The sequence below is a fragment of the Corythoichthys intestinalis genome, chromosome 20, assembly GCF_030265065.1.
Source record: "Corythoichthys intestinalis isolate RoL2023-P3 chromosome 20, ASM3026506v1, whole genome shotgun sequence".
NCBI classification, from domain to species: domain Eukaryota; kingdom Metazoa; phylum Chordata; class Actinopteri; order Syngnathiformes; family Syngnathidae; genus Corythoichthys; species Corythoichthys intestinalis.
In genome coordinates, this window is record NC_080414.1 from 1,611,765 (window position 1) to 1,628,113 (window position 16,349).

A 16,349-nucleotide genomic window follows, 5' to 3' on the forward strand; every position below is an offset into this window, starting at 1 on the left:
ACACAAGGAACACTGGAGAACGTCCGATATACAATTGATAAGACTCCAAGAGCCCCTTTAACACTGAGGTGGAAAAATCCTCAACCCTCGTTGCCCTGACAACAGTAACTCTTGAATCCTCCTGTCCAATCCACAAACAGACAATAATCCTAAACAATCCCAAACACACACTTCTTCCTGCCCACGGCCCGCCCCGCGAGAGCCTTCATAAGACCAAATGTTTAACTAAGCATTGTCATTTTCTCGGGAACCTTTTGTTGACTTGTGATTTGGTGACCTTGGATCCTCGCCTGGGTCTTTGCTGTTTAATTGCTGTCGACTCAGAATAAATTGTCAACTTGTGTTTCGAAGCCTTTTTCCAGCTTTCAAAATGGAATTAGTACAAGGGGTTAAGACTAAGTTGAATGCGTGGAGTTATCGGGGTCTCGCTGGCCCGGGTCGTTGGATCTGCGCCAGTGCGGCTCCAGCGGTTCGGCTGGCATGATTCCGGCTATCTGGCCAAACTCCTTCAAGCCTAATGTCAGTTTTTGTCTGACGAGACGAGACGAAAATGCGCAATGGTTTCCGTCACATGTTTGAAATATGTGACGTTTTATGTGTAGTTAGTCTGCATCGTAGCAGTGTTTGGTTGTGTCACTCATGTGATGTGGTGTGCCAACTCACAAGTATCCTCTGCAGTTTCCCCATTTTGTTGTAAAACACACAGTCAGATTTGTTTTCTTTTCTTACATATTCAATGTTACTTTTGCATTTAAAGGTCGGTGCTGAGTGATTAGCACACACTAAATGTAACTCGTAGCGTTAGCATAGCGAGCATCCTCTTAAACTCTGAGTCTTTTTTTTTTTTTTTTTTACATACAGTTTGTGGAGCCCAGGTGGGTATAATTCATTGAAAACAATGTATTGTTTTCCCGCTGAGTGTGCATTATCACCAAGTTGGCGTTGACCTCGTAGATAGACGCTACAATATATGCTTGTCTGTCAATGTTCATTCGAATATGCTGAAAACTTGTTTTTGGAGTAAATTTTTTTTTAATTTTACAGATGAAAATATTTTTATCAAGAGTTTTTGAGAGAGTTTTTGTCAACAAAAATTAGACGATGACAGACACATTTTGAGATGACTACAATATGACTAACACTAAAAAGTATTATCGTCCAAAAGACAAAGACGAAAATTAAAAGGGCTGCCAAAAACAACACTGCAACACTCAAAGGTAATAACAGTTCATTTGAGGTTTAGCACTTTGTGAGCGACTGTGTGAGTAAAACAAGTCCAATGACATAGGATTAAATGGCTATAAATAACTGAACGGATAAACTAAAATTAAAAATCATTTTTTAATTTTAAAAAAATTGTAGGTTCAGCACTTGGTAAGAAAGTGGATGATTAAAACAATAAAAAACAAAAAAAGGTTTGAACGTCAAAACATTGAAGCAAAAGAATGATCAGGAATTGAAAAAAAAATAAAACTAAAAACAAAATAAATAAAACAGAAAATAAAAGTGAATATACTCGGGCTGCAGCTATCGAATATTTTAGTAAGTTATATTATAATATTATATTATATTATTATAGTTATAATATTTAAGTCGATTAATCGATGGACTACTTAGTTCGAATAGTCGAGTAATCGGATAAGAAACATGAAAATTTAAAATACGATAGCTGAGCCTCAAACGGTATATATTTAAAAAAAAAAAAATGAGGATCTATGTACAACAAAAACAACTGGCTAACTTACATAGAAAAAGTCCGCTAGCTTAAATGCTATAAAATGCTAGTTTTTTTTTTTTTTTACAATGCTCTTAACAAATGGTTCAAAAAACGGCTAAATATACCCATAAACTAAATTAAGAATGCATTAAAAAACATTAGCGCAAACAAAAACGTAGCTTACGTTGGTCTTAACAGGGAGCAGTTGGATTCAGCCATGTGAAAAGAGACAGACCAGAGGGCAGTGTATCCACCCTCATCAATAAAACTAATTGCAAACACTTTCAAAATAAACCATTAAAACGCCACTTTAAATAAACGAATACTCGAAGCAACAAAATTTGATTTGAATATTTTTTTCTAATCGAATACTCGAGTTAATCGATTAATCGTTGCAGCACTAGAATATACAAATAAAGACCCACAGAAAGAGAAAGACTCCAGACAAAACGTAACTGTCCATTTTAAGCACAAGCTTAACGCAGCTCTTCCCGTTTCTTCTTCTTGTTACCTAACGAGCTAAATTTAGACAGAGCTGCTAATTTATTCCAGGAGACAGGAATAAATTCTATTTCCGCCATGTTTTTGATGCCTTCACTTCTGTGGACAACCTGACCATATCTTCCGTTTGGTCACATGACACGCAAACGTCATGGTTTTAAGTTCTGTAAAGGATGTACAGGGGTTGGACAAAATAATGGAAACACCTTAAAAAAAATCATAAAAACCTAATTTAACATTGTGAAGGTCCGCCTTTTGCAGCAATTACAGCCTCAATTCTCTGAGGTATTCATTCATACAACTTGTAAATTTTCAGTAAGAATGCCCTCTCTTTTAGGGACGATGACGGTGGACATCGGCGTCTTCATTGAATCTCTAAAATGCTCAATATTGTTGAGGTCTGGGAATTGTGCCGGCCATACGAGATGCTCAACTTCATTACAATGCTCCTCATAGGCATTTTTTAACAATTATGTTCAATGATTATGATGCCAAAATGTTAGGTCATAGACTTCATAATGTATTGACGGGTCAAATCGGTCATGCACTGCGCCTCGCATTCAAGTAGGGGGTCGTCCACATCAAGAGGAGCTATTCACAAACACGCACGCAGCGATCCAACGCCGGATTTCTGTCGAAAAAGTAAGAAAGCTGTACAGCATACAAACAGGAAGGATTGCCTCAGGAGTGATTTGTTCGAGGATTCAAGGGCATGATCATATTTTTTGTACCATGCATGCATTTTGAAACGTTGTGAAAAAAATCAATGGGAGGAATTAGCCGCTACTGCACTGGCAACATAGATCGCAATATTTACGTAAAATAAATGCTAACTACGTTTTTTTTTGCTTTTAACCAAGAATGGAGACTGTTTTATGTCCATATCTACAAAGAATTCAGGGGTTTAAGCATTTATTCACAAGAATTTTCAGTGGAAAAGCTCTGTTTACATCAGGCGGCCACTAGCTACCTTCACTAACAGACTAGCATTGTACTTCGACATATTTACATCAAATAAATGCTAACTGCAAATTTTTTTTTGTTTTAACCAAGAATCGAGACTGTTTTACGTCCATATCTATAAAGAATTCAGGGATTTAAGCATTTATTCACATGAATTTTCACTGGAAAAGCTTTGTTTACATCAGGTAGCTGCTAGCTATATTCACTAACAGACTAGCATTGTACTTTGACATATTTAGTCAAAATAATGCTAACCGCAGGTTTTTTTTGTGTGTGTTGCTTTTAACCAAGAATCAAGACAGTTTTACGTCCATATCTATAAAGAATTCAGGGATTTAAGCATTTTTTCACAAGAACATTTGCCGGAAAAGCTCTGTTTACATCAGGCGGTCGCTAGCTACATTCAGTAACAGACTAGCATTGTACTTTGCCATATTTACATAAAATAAATGCCAACTGCACGTTTTTTTTGTGTGTGCTTTTAACCAAGAATCGAGACTGTTCTACGTCCATATCTACAAGGAATTCAGAGATTTAAGCATTTATTCACTGGAATTTTCCCTGGAGAAAAGCTCTGTTTACATCAAGCGGCTGCATTGTACGGACTAGCATTGTACGTCGCCATATTTACGTAAAATAAATGCTACCTGCACGTTTTTTTTGTTGCTTTTAACCAAGAAATGAGAGTTTTACAACCATATCTATAAAGAATTGGGGGATTTAAGCATTTATTCACAAGAATTTTCACCGGAAAAGCTTTGTTTACATCAAGCGGCCGCTAGCTACATTCACTAACAGACTAGCATTGTACTTCGACATATTTACGTAAAATAAATGCTAACTGCATGGGTTTTTTTTTTTTTTTTTGCTCTTAACCAAGAATCGAGACTTTTACGTCCATATCTATAAAGAATTTGGGGATTTAAGCATTTATTGACAATAATTTTCACCGGAAAAGCTCTGTTTACATCAGGCGGCCGCTAGCTACATTCACTAACAGACTAGCATTGTACTTTGAAATATTTACGTAAAATAAATGCTAACTGCATGTTTTTTTTGTTTTTGTTTTTTTGCTCTTAACCAAGAATCGAGACTTTTACGTCCATATCTATAATGAATTCGGGGATTTAAGCATTTATTGACAATTATTTTTACCGGAAAAGCTCTGTTTACATCAGGCAGCCGCTAGCTACATTCACTAACAGACTTGCATTGTACTTCGACATATTTACGTAAAATAAATGCTAACTGCACGTTTTTTTTTTTTTTGCTTTTAACCAAGAATCAAGACAGTTTTACGTTCATATCTACAGTGGGGAGAACAAGTATTTGATACACTGCCAATGGGTTTTCCCATTGACTGTGTATCAAATACTTGTTCTCCCCACTGTATAAAGAATTCGGGAATTTAAGCATTTATTCACAAGAATTTTCACCGGAAAAACTCCGTTTACATCATGCGGCCGCTAGCTATATTCATTAACAGACTAGCATTGTACTTGGACATATTAACGTTAAAAAAAAAAACACTAACTGCACTTTTTTTTTTTTTTTGCTTTTAACCAAGAATCAGACTGTTTTACGTCCATGTCTATAAAGAATTCAGGGATTTAAGCATTTATTCACAAGAATTTTCAACAAAAAAAGCTCTTTGTGATTCCACTCGGTCAGTTTTGACGGCCTCGCCAACAATGCTTGTGCCCTTATTTATTGGCCCCGTGTCCCGTCAATTACATTATGAAGTCTATGTATGAGGCTAGTATGTCAATGCAGAAAATTTGAAGTCATGTATTTTTTTAACCCCTTGAGCGCCATTGACGACGATAGACGTCCAATCTGTAACATACAGTCAGTCACGACAAATCAAATAATGACGGTGAATCGTCTAGTTTTTTATAGCGACCCTCATTTTTCCGACGACACGGCGGATCCGGGCCATAGATTTTCGGACCCGTCTGTAGATCAGATGCTTCATAATGCATGTGATGTAATGGATTGCAGCGCGCCCCCTTTAAATAATTAATCACCCGCCCTTTTGTCTGAGTACTTCCTCCTCTCCGTGGACAGTCAATGACAGAGTCGCGCTTGTGGACAGCAGCAAAAGAGGAAGTCAATTGTTAGCGTTATAGATCCGGGCCGCCTTTGCGCCGTAATGATGCGCGTGGCGGCGTCACCCGTCGGCGCGAGTTCAAACGGATCGGAAAGGAAAGATCACTTGCGCTCACTTTGTCTCAATGTCAATGACGGCTCCAAATCAAGGCAGAAATCTTGGCGTAATTATTGACTCAGACCTTAACTTGGACAGCCATCTAAAGTGTATCGCTAAATCTGCTATTAAGAATTTGCTTCTGTTCAAATAAGACTAGAAAAACTGATCTGAGCATTCATTTTTAGTTGATTAGATGTTTGCAATGGCGTATTAAGAAAAGTAGTGCTGCAACGATTAATCGATTAACTTGATTAGAAAAAAAGCTGCGAATGAAGTTTTGCTGCTTGGAAGAGTCGTTTAATGAATTCGAGTGGTGTTGTAATAGTTTGTTTTTAAAGTGTTTGCATTTAGTTTTATTGATTTGGGTGGATACACTGCCCTCTAGTGGTAACAGTGAATATGACATCACATATCTAACATGGCTGGATACAGCTGCTCCCTGTTAAGACCAACATACAGTGCTGGCCAAAAGTATTGGCACCCCTGCAATTCTGGCAGATAATGCTAAACTTGTCCCAGAAAATGATTGTAATTACAAATGTTTCAGTAGTAAAATTTATTTATTTTTGCTTTCAATGAAAAAGCACAAAAGAGAATTGGGGGGGGGGTCATTATCATTTTACACAAAACTCAAAAAATGGGCCGGACAACATTATTGGCACCCTTTAAAAAATCATGTGATGCTTCTCTAATTTGTGTAACTAACAGCACCTGTTACTTACCTGTCATACTTGCAGCCAGTTAAAATGGTTTAAACTTGACTCAACCTCTGTCCTGTGTCCTTGTGTGTACCACATTGACCATGGAGAAAAGAAAGAAGACCAAATAACTGTCTGAAGACTTGATAATGAAATGGAGGAAGTATGGTCAATCTCAAGGCTACAAGTCCATCTCCAAAAACCTGAATGTTCCTGTGTCTACCGTGCACAGTGTCATCCATAAGTGTAAAGCACATGGTACTGTGGCCGACCTCCCTGGATGTGGACGGAAAAGAAAAATTGACGAGAGATTTTAACGAAAGGTTGTACGGATGGTGGATAAAGAACCTTGACTAACATCCAAACAAGTTCTCCCGCAGTCCAACGGTACAACAGTGTCAACCCGTACTATCCGTCCGTGTCTGAATGAAAAGGGACTCTATGCAAGGATACCCAGGAAGAGTCATAAAAAAGTCAGGCTGGAGTCGGCAAAAACTTGCCTGAGAAAGCCAAAAAACGTTTTGGAAGAATGTTGAGACAAAAGTAGAGCTTTTTGGGAAACGGCATCAACATAGAGTTACAGGGGGAAAAAACGAGGCCTTCAAAGAAAAGTCCCCACAGTCAAACATGGTGGAGGTTCCCTGATGTTTTTGGGTTGCTTTGCTGTCTTTGGCACTGGACTGCTTGAGTCTGTTATGAAGTCTGAAGACTACCAACAAATTTTTCAGCATAATGTAGGGCCTAGTATGAGAAAGCTGGGTCTCCTCAGAGGTCATGATTCTTCCAGCAGGAGAATGACCCAAAACATCTTCTAAAAGCACTAGAAAATGGTTTGAGAGAAAGCACTGGAAACTTCTAAAGTGGCTAGGCCTGAATCCCATAGAACACCTGTGGAGAGATCTGAAAATGGCATCCTTCAAATCTCAGAGACCTGGAGCAGTTGGCCAAAGAAGAATGGTCTAAAATTCAAGCAGAGCATTGTAAGAAACTCATTGATGGATACCGGAAGCGCTTGTTCGCAGTTATTTTGTCTTGTGCTAGCAAGTATTAGGCTGAGGGTGCCAATACTTTTGTCCGGCCCATTTTTTCCAGTTTTGTGTAAAATGATCATGATTTAATTTTTTTCAATTCTGTTTTTTGTTTTTTTCATTGCAAGCAACTAAATGAAGATTTTTACTACCTAAGCATTTGTAATTGCAATCATTTTCTGGGAGTAATTGAGCATTATCTGACAGAATTGCAGGGGTGCCAATACTTTTTTGCCAGCACTCTAAGGTTGTAAGTTTTTGTTTTAATCTAATGATTCTTTATGAATTTGTCATTTATTTTAGAGGTATAGTTAGCCGTTTTTTTTTGTTGGAATATGTGTTTTAACAATTTGTGAAGAACATCGTAAAGCAGACTTTTGCCACACAAGTTAGCCAATTGTTCTTTTGATGCACTTCAATTTATTCATTTTCTTTCACTGTTTGAAGCTTATGTTCAGGTATTTTCATTTATTCAAATACATTTTTTTTTTTATCTCTTACTCTTGCGAAATGAAAGTGCAATTGTGCATGGTTTAAGAAAACACTCGGGAATTTTATTTTGTATTTGCATTTAATGCCCGTTTCAAAGTGTAATTATAGCAAGCTTATGTTTTACATCTCCTAAAAATTATTCTGCAACGCACTAAATGTTTGTAATCCGATTTAAATACCCTTTAAATCTCAAAATAACTATCCAAAAACATGTGTTATACATCATTGTACTGTCCTCGCCAAGATGTGAGCGAAGCTCCGAAATGACGATGTCAGACGGCCATGTGGTTTGCTGACTTTATTCAGCTGCGTATGACATCGACACTTGCAGAATGAAACTAAAATAAAAATTAAATTAAATCAGTTCCTTCTTCAATAAAAGCAATTCAAATTTGCATGTAGGACTAGGTGCCGGTACAGCAATAACAATACAGTACACACAAACGATTAGGATTATTCGAACTAAGTAATTCATAGATTGATCGATTACTTCAATAATCCACAGCTGCAGCCCTAGACAAAAGTAACAAAAAGTCACTCAGGATGGTGAATGAACATTCACTCGTCCCTCTCTCCCACTCGAAATAAATTGGGCGTGTAGAGCCGTCAATGGCAGCCATTGAGTTCCATGAGTGCCCTCTAAGGGTTGAAAAAAAAAATTCTAATTTGTGCATGAAAGGGTAAACTCTGAATGATCTAGTGTGACTTTTATATAACCTATTGTTTTCTTATTTCTATTTCTGAATTGAGTCTTGCTGATTTTCAGGTGACGGTCACGTCTACCGATAAATTTGCTTGGCCTTGCCTTAATCCGTGCCTTTAAGGGCTGTCCAATCAATGTTGCGTCTGTTGCACTCACCTCCGTAGTGGTCAGGTTGCAGCGATGGGTTCCTGCGAACCAGCCATCAGTGGAGCACTGGTCGATATCAACATCCTGGAGATCAATGTCCACTCGCACCACGCCCCTGCAACACACCGCGCGCCATCAAACGCATTGCCATGGAACTCAATCGAAAAAAAAAAAAAGGATGACTTTGATATGGACGTGAGCAGAGGTGGATGGAGTAGCCATAAATTGTACTCAAGTAAGAGTCGCGATACCTCCGTGACTCAAATTGTGGCGGATACTTCCATGTTGGTACTATCTGAATTTAAATGAAGTTAATCATCATTAAATGATGCTATATTTTCAGAGAAATATACTATAATAGAATACTCAAGTACTGAGTAACTGCTTGTCATGGATTATTTTTTTGATAAATTAACAATTTATTGATTTCAAAACACTTTTCGTTTTTTCTCTATATACCATGTAAAAATGTTGAACATTGAAGGAATCTGACTTTCTAGCCAGACTGCCAGAATCCACCAGCCAAACCGCCGGACCCGCGTTGGCGCAGCACCAACAACCCGGGCCGGCGAGACTCCGACAATCCGGCCAGAAGGCCAAACTCCGCGCGTTCACCTTAGTCTTAACCCTTTGTACTGACTCCATTTTGAAAGATTTAACCCCTTCTTGCCAAATGTATCACATTTGATTCACTTAGAATTTCATGATTTTGAGACTAATTCATAATTTTGAAATACAGTGCCCTCCATAATTATTGGCACCCCTGGTTAAGATGTGTTTTTTAGCTTCTAATAATTTTTTTTAAAAAATTCAAATAATATGGGACCTTAATGGAAAAAAAGAGAAAAATCCAACCTTTAAGCACAATGAGTGAGCATGGTGTAATTATTGACATCAACAAGGCGAGCTACTAGTTTTATTTTTTGATTGAAAATTTTACAAATTTTAATAAAACGAAAACATTAAGAGGGGTTTTAATATAAAATTTCTATAACTTCTACTAACATTTATCTTTTAAGAACTACAAGTCTTTCTATCCATGGATCGCTTTAACAGAATGTTAATAATGTTAATGCCATCTTGTTGATTTATTGTTATAATAAACAAATACAGTACTTATGTACCGTATGTTGAATGTATATATCCGTCTTGTGTGTTATCTTTCCATTCCAACAATAATTTACAGAAAAATAGGGCATATTTTAGAGATGGTTTGATTTGCGATTAATTACGATTAATTAATTTTTAAGCTGTAACTCAATTAAAAATTTTTAATCGTTTGACAGCCCTAAAACAAATTATTCATTATTTCTCTGCGGGCCGTTAGCAATTACAAAATACAAAAAAAATAAAGCATCAGCCGTCCCGTCCATAGAGGATGAGCTCCCTCTAGTGTGCACTCACGCACAGATAAACATACGGTATTTTCTACCATCAAATTAATATTTGCGGTGTTCTATCGGTGCCAAACAAAAACAGGGATAATCCGCACTTTTCAGTCATTTTGACGGCAGCGCTCCACGGGAAATTCTTCATTTTTTATGTCGCTTTGAAGATGCCGTGTGATTGATCAGGCCGGCGTGATCGTAGGACTCGATTGTAAGCTCGTGTGTGGCCATGCGATGATTGTTGCCACGCAGGGTCGGCCCAGGCCATTTGGGGGCCCTAAGCAAAATAATGCAAAGGGGCCCATATTTTTGGCCCACCATTTCGTCACAGTGTACTGTGAAACCCATACATGCAATCCAACCCATATGTCCATATTTTGTATATTAATCAGATGTTGTTGCACTGCATACTTCAAATTTCTCCCCCCAAATGATTGTCAGTACTTACAGTAGATAGCGCTAAAACTTTTTCTAAAAGAGGAAAGAAGTTAAGGAAAAACTTTTATATTTTTAAGCTTGTAATCAAGTATCAAAACTCACAAAAGTCAAATAAAGCAAACTGTAGTACACAAAATAGAATATAAATTAAACAATCGCCAGGTTGGGGGCCCCCTAGTGGTCAGGGGCCCTAAGCAGCTGCATAGTCTGCCTATAGGCTGGGCCGGCCCTGTTGCCACGTCTCATTGGTGAAACTGGTAGAGCCACTGTAGGCAGCCTGGCAAATGTAAAGAGGAAAAAACAAGTTTCAAGTAGCAACGTTTCTTAGAAGCTTCTCTGAGAAGTAGTGCTGCAACGATTAATCGATTAACTCGAATATTCGATTAGATTAAAATATTCGAATTAAATTTTGTTGCTTCGAGTATTCGTTTAATTAAAGTGGCGTTGTAATGGTTTATTTTGAAAGTGTTTGCATTGTTTTATTGATTAGGGTGGATACACTAACCTCTGGTCTGCCTCATTTTACATGGCTGAATCCAACGGCTCCCTGTTAGGAGCAACGTGAGCTAGGTTTTTGTTTGAGCTAATGTTTTTTAATGCATTCGTAATTTAGTTTAAAGTTATATTTAGCCATTCTTTGTGGGAATATGTGTCTGAACCATTTGTTAAGAGCATTGTAAAAAAAAAAAACAATCATTTTTTAGCATTCAAGCTAGCGGACTTTTGCTATGTAAGTTAGCCAATTGTTCTTTTGTTGTACATAGATCCTCATTTATTATTATTTTTTTAATACCGTTTGAGGCTCAGCTCAGGTATTTAAATTTTTCACGTTCCTTATCCGATTACTCGATTATTCGAACTAACTAGTTCATCGATTAATCGACTACTAAAATAATCAATAGCTGCAGCCCTACTGAGAAGTATTTTTTTTCTCCGAAAGTTACTCAAGTAAATGTTACCTCGCACCACAGCCAATGAGTCGACTCATCACAAAAACAATCGACTCTCAAAATAATGGATTGCGACACCCTGGCATCCAGAGACATTTTGGGGCCGAGCGCCAGAGCGCCGTTATGTTAGCGCGGCCATTTAACTGCAGTCAGCTCCAGGTGGACGTCAGGAGACTCGGCGGCCGCCTCGGCGCGCGGGCGTTATTAATAACCGCCGGTGCCAGAGGCCGCCGTGACCTCGCTTTATTCCGCCACATCGCTCGCTGCTATTTTTTTCTTGCTTCCTTCCTTCCCGGAGAAATTACCTCGCCCGTTTTGCAATAACAGGAGTCGACGCGGAAAACAGTCTGTGCCGCCGAAAACAACAACAGCGCCGCGTAGACCAATCTGTCAGCTTCTGGGGGGAAACATTTGTCTTATTTTTACCTGCGTGCAATCTGGAGAATACGCGAGGCGGGGCGTTTTGTTCCTTTGAGCATATTTTGTATGTAATACAGAGCATTTTACTCAATTGCATGCCAATGCTATTGAATAATGTGGAATCATCTTAAAAGGAGTGTGAGAAACTGAAATGACGTGAAATACTGTAGAATGTTGTGTTATCTGAAATGATCTGAAATTAATCAAATTGTTTGAAGTCTAATGATGTGGGGAAAAGTTTAATGATGTGGAATGCTGTCGGATGATGTGGAATCTTTTTTTTGGATCAAATAATATCAAAAGACATGGGCTACTGAAAAATGAATCCAATGAAAGTCGAATGATGTGGAATACTGTAGAATGATGTGGAAATACTAGAATGATGTGGAATACTGTTGAATAATAAATCGGGGTTTATTCAACATTACTCCACATCATTCAAGTGAAGTCTGAAGTCTAATATGGAAGAAAAAAGGTTGAACGATGTGGGACACTGTAGAATGTTGTGTTATTTGAAATGATCTGAAATTAATCTAATTGTTTAAAGTCTGATGACGTGGGGAAAAGTTAAATGATGTGGAATGCTGTCGAATGATGTGGAATACTGTTGAATAATAAATCGGGATTTATTCAACATTACTCCACATCATTCAATTGAAGTCTGAAGTCTAATATGGAAGAAAAAAGGTTGAACGATGTGGAACACTGTAGAATGATGTGGAATGCTGGAGAATGTGGAAATACTAAAACGATGTGGAATACTGTTGAATAAATAGGGATTTATTCAACATTACTCCACATCATTCAAGTGAAGTCTGAAGTCTAATATTGTGGAACACTGTATAATGATGTGGGATAATGTTGTATGATCTGAAATTATGCATAAAATATGAAATCACATGGAATGCAGTCTATTCATGCTTAATGATTTGGAAAAACAATGCGATGATGTGGAATATTGAATACAGGTAGTCTCCGGGTTACGACGTATCAGACTTAAGGGATTTCGACTTTACGACACCGGAGTCTCGTCCGCCATTTTGTCTCCAGTTGTTTTTTTTTAACCGCGTAAACAGTAGGGGTGCAACGGTTCAGTTAGCCCACGGTTCGGTTTGAACCTCGGTTTTGGGATCACGGTTTCGGTTCGGTTTCGGTTTGCTTTTTGCACTTTTTTATTTTATTTTTTTTTAAACTGCCTTTGTCAAATCTCCAAATATCGGCGCTGGTAATCAGTCTAAGATCAGTCTATCTCTAATGACTGTTCTGCCCTTTGGTGAAATGTGTATTTGATTGTAATGTTAACTTTTGTTTTGTCATGCATGCTTTTATTTTGGTACAGGAAGCGCAGAGCGGGTATTGGGTCGTACTTCCTCCAAGACTGTACTTGCGCACACGAAGAACAGCGCAGAAAGATTACAGCAAAGCTTCCTGTCTGGCTAGAACTTGGCGCCAAAGTCTTGGCGAGGACAGTACAATGACCAATAATATGTTTTTGGATAGTTATTATGGAATTTAGGGGGTATTTAGAGGTACTTAAAGGAACACTAGGTAACTTCTTAACTTTTATAAAATATTTTCAAAACATTTATAATAATATGTGGACTGACACCTAGTTGAATGACACCTTTTTTATATCTTGAGGGTGTCGGTACGAGTTCGGGTGAGGAGGGGTAAGCCACACTAAGCCACACGGTTGCTAAAATGTTGTGTAAGCCATCTGCAGGTGACCAGAAGATTGATTTAAATGGATTGATTTATGATTTTACGACACTGTGCGGGTGTGTGCTGGTCCTCATGGGAAACGCAGTCTTTCTTAAGGCAAAACACTACCACTTTGTCCATCGGACTGCGTCTCTAAAACCGACCAAATCCGAAAATTTACCAAGTGTTTAAAGGGTTAATTGCGATTTACGTTAAATTCGGGGTATGTTGCTAGGAACTAAACTCGTTCTTAACCCGGGGATTACCTGTATTGATGTGTAATAATGTTTTTAAAGTGGAATGACATTGTATGATCTGAAATGATGTGGAATAAATCATGTTGTGTGAAGTTTATTCAACAATAAGTGTATTTCTGAACCTAAATATAACCTTAACGCAAGAAGACGTCACAAAAAAGCTGTCTTCCCTAAAGAAAAACTCTTAAGTGACAGAAAAGGCATTACGCCGACAAGAGGAGGAGAAACTAATGCAGAGTCCGGCCGGCGGCCGTTACATCAAGACCACGGTCCTTTTATTGAGTCCTGTCGCCGCCCATCAAAGCGGACACGGCGCCCGCAGCGACCACGCTGTCAAAGCAAAGCAAATAAAGAGCCTCTTCTTCTTTTCATTCTTTCAGCTGCCACATGTTGTCATATTCCTTGACACGCATTAAAAATTCCTCAGGGACGGGAAGATGGTCGGGGTCCACGTGAAGGACTGATAAACGACAAATGCGGAGTGACACTCGAGGGGAATCGGGCAGCTGACGAGAAAGACGGAAAATGTCCAATTTCGGACTAAAAATACATAAACCTGACAGGAAATGTCAAGAAATTTGGCTTCCCGTTAACTCATCGGCCGGCCTGGATGGCGCTAAAGATAAATGTTTGTACGAGTAATAATAATTTGATATCAAAATCCCTCTTACTGTTTTAATAAATTTTGGAAATTTTTAAACTAAAAAATAAACTAGTAGTTTGCAATTGTTGTTGACGTCGCAGGGCAGTGACGTCACAGGGCCATGCTGCCGTACTTCACAGTCACTCTATGTAAGGCAGTGATTTAAATACACCACAAGGTGTCAATGGCGAGTTTGACATTAACTCATTTGCTCCAAAAACATATTTATACGTCTTTTACGTTTTTTTTTCACAAGAGGCATCTCTAGGTTCTGATGCAACTTTGCTCCGAAGTGCAATGCTGAAAATCCATTTTAAAGCAATAAAACTGGCCACTGGAGGGCAGTAGCGCATTTGGTAAGACCGGCAACCCGATTCAATGGAACGAGCGGCTGGGCCGCACGGCCGTGGCGCCGGCGGAAGACGACCGAATGTACGACCAGGACGCCAGGCGCGGGAAGTCCGAGCAAGACGACCGACAGGACGTCCAGGATGCCAGGCGACGAACGACCGACCAGAACGACCCGGACCAGCAGTGCAGCAGACGATGCCGTTGAGCCCGTGCCGCCGTGCGGGCCAAACCAGTTACCCCCCAGGAACCCTAAATGTCAGGTTTTGTGTTTGTTTTCTCCAAGTGTGACTTGTCCCTGTGATTGCCCATTGGTTTCACCTGTTCTGCCTGCTCCGAGTGTATCTTCCGACTTGCATCCTCCAGTGTTCACCTGTTCCTCGTTGTGTCGTTACCCCTTGTCTGTTTGTGTATATAAGCTCCTGGTTTCTTTTCACTCCTTGTTGCGCGTCATTGTCAATGTTGAAGTAAAGTCCTGTCCAAGCCCTCGTGTACCCGTCCCTCGGATTAAGCAAGTTTTGTTTGAACATTGCCTTTTTGATCCCTAGTCCTTTTGGTTGTACCTTGTGATTTTGTTAGTTATTATTTAAATGTTTTTTGAGTTCACTGCCCCCTGCCTTGCTGTGTTTTTTTTTTCCCTGCATTTGGACAATTTGGGTCCACACCACCTGCCTGCCCGCGTCTCTGACACCTAACCCTAAACCCACACAAGTTCCTCAGGCGAACACCGCCACGTGGCAGTGGTCACAACAAAAGAAAGACTCAAAAAAATCCATCTTGATGAGACACTACAGGCGGTGACGAGGGAAAAGCCCACCCCGTCCGCCGAGACAGCCGCGGCGGCCATGTGAAAATAAATTGTTATTTTGCTATCAAAAGCTATTTCTCTTGTTGTTTGTTATTTGGTAATAGGAAAACATTTTTCAGATGTTTGGGATGTCACAAAAACAAAACATAGCTGTGTTAAAGTCAAAGTTATGTTTGAAATGTATGCTTTTCCAAAAAGCTAATTTTTTCTGTTTTTTTCAGCAGAAATTGGAAAATTGCTCAAACTAAGCTATTTTCTAATGCTGATTTCTAAAGAATGGAAAAAGATATGTACTAACTTTTTTCTCCTGCTGAAAGAAGAGAGTAATCTTTCTTTAGTGGGTTCTATGTTTATCTAGCAATAGAACAGAATTTTCTGTGGGCCCTGCAAAATCAGTCAAAATTCAGTAATTCAGTAAAAAGCATTAGAAAATAGCTTAGTTTGAGCAATTTTCCAATTTCTGATGAAAAAACAGAAATTGAGATCTTTGCGAAAGCGTACATTTCAAACATACCTTTGACTTTAACACAGCTATTTTTTGCTTTAGTTACATCCCAAACATCTGAATAATGTTTTCCTTTTACAAAATAACAAACAAAAAGACAAATAGAGCATTTGATAGCATAGTACACATAACTAACTGAGAGATGACGCTGTTGTGGGCGAGACAGCCGTGGTAAACTTTTCACTCATCGCTGCCTGTCTCCCCTCGGCGAGCAGCACGGACTCAACGGCATCGTCCGCTGCTCTGGTGGTCCCGGTGGTTCTGCTCGGTCGTCCAGTGCCTGGCATCCTGGACCTCCACTCGGTTGTCTGCCGCCGGCGCCCCAGCCGTGCGGCCCGGCCGTTCGTTCCGTTAAATCGGGTTGCGGGTCTTACCAAATGCGCTACTGCCCTCCAGTGGCCAGTTTTATTGCTTTAAAATAGATTTTCAGCGT

At 39.1% G+C, this 16,349-nt stretch overlaps 1 protein-coding gene across 1 annotated transcript in view; it reads right to left on the reverse strand.

The window, feature by feature from the left end:
• The window catches only part of gpr158a (G protein-coupled receptor 158a), a 63,379-nt gene that overhangs the window by 33,760 nt on the left and 13,270 nt on the right, over positions 1-16,349 (reverse strand). Inside the window, exon 3 of the mRNA XM_057824489.1 lies at positions 8,468-8,573. Coding sequence (XP_057680472.1) covers positions 8,468-8,573 — 106 coding nt within the window. The remainder of the gene's footprint in view (positions 1-8,467; positions 8,574-16,349) is intronic.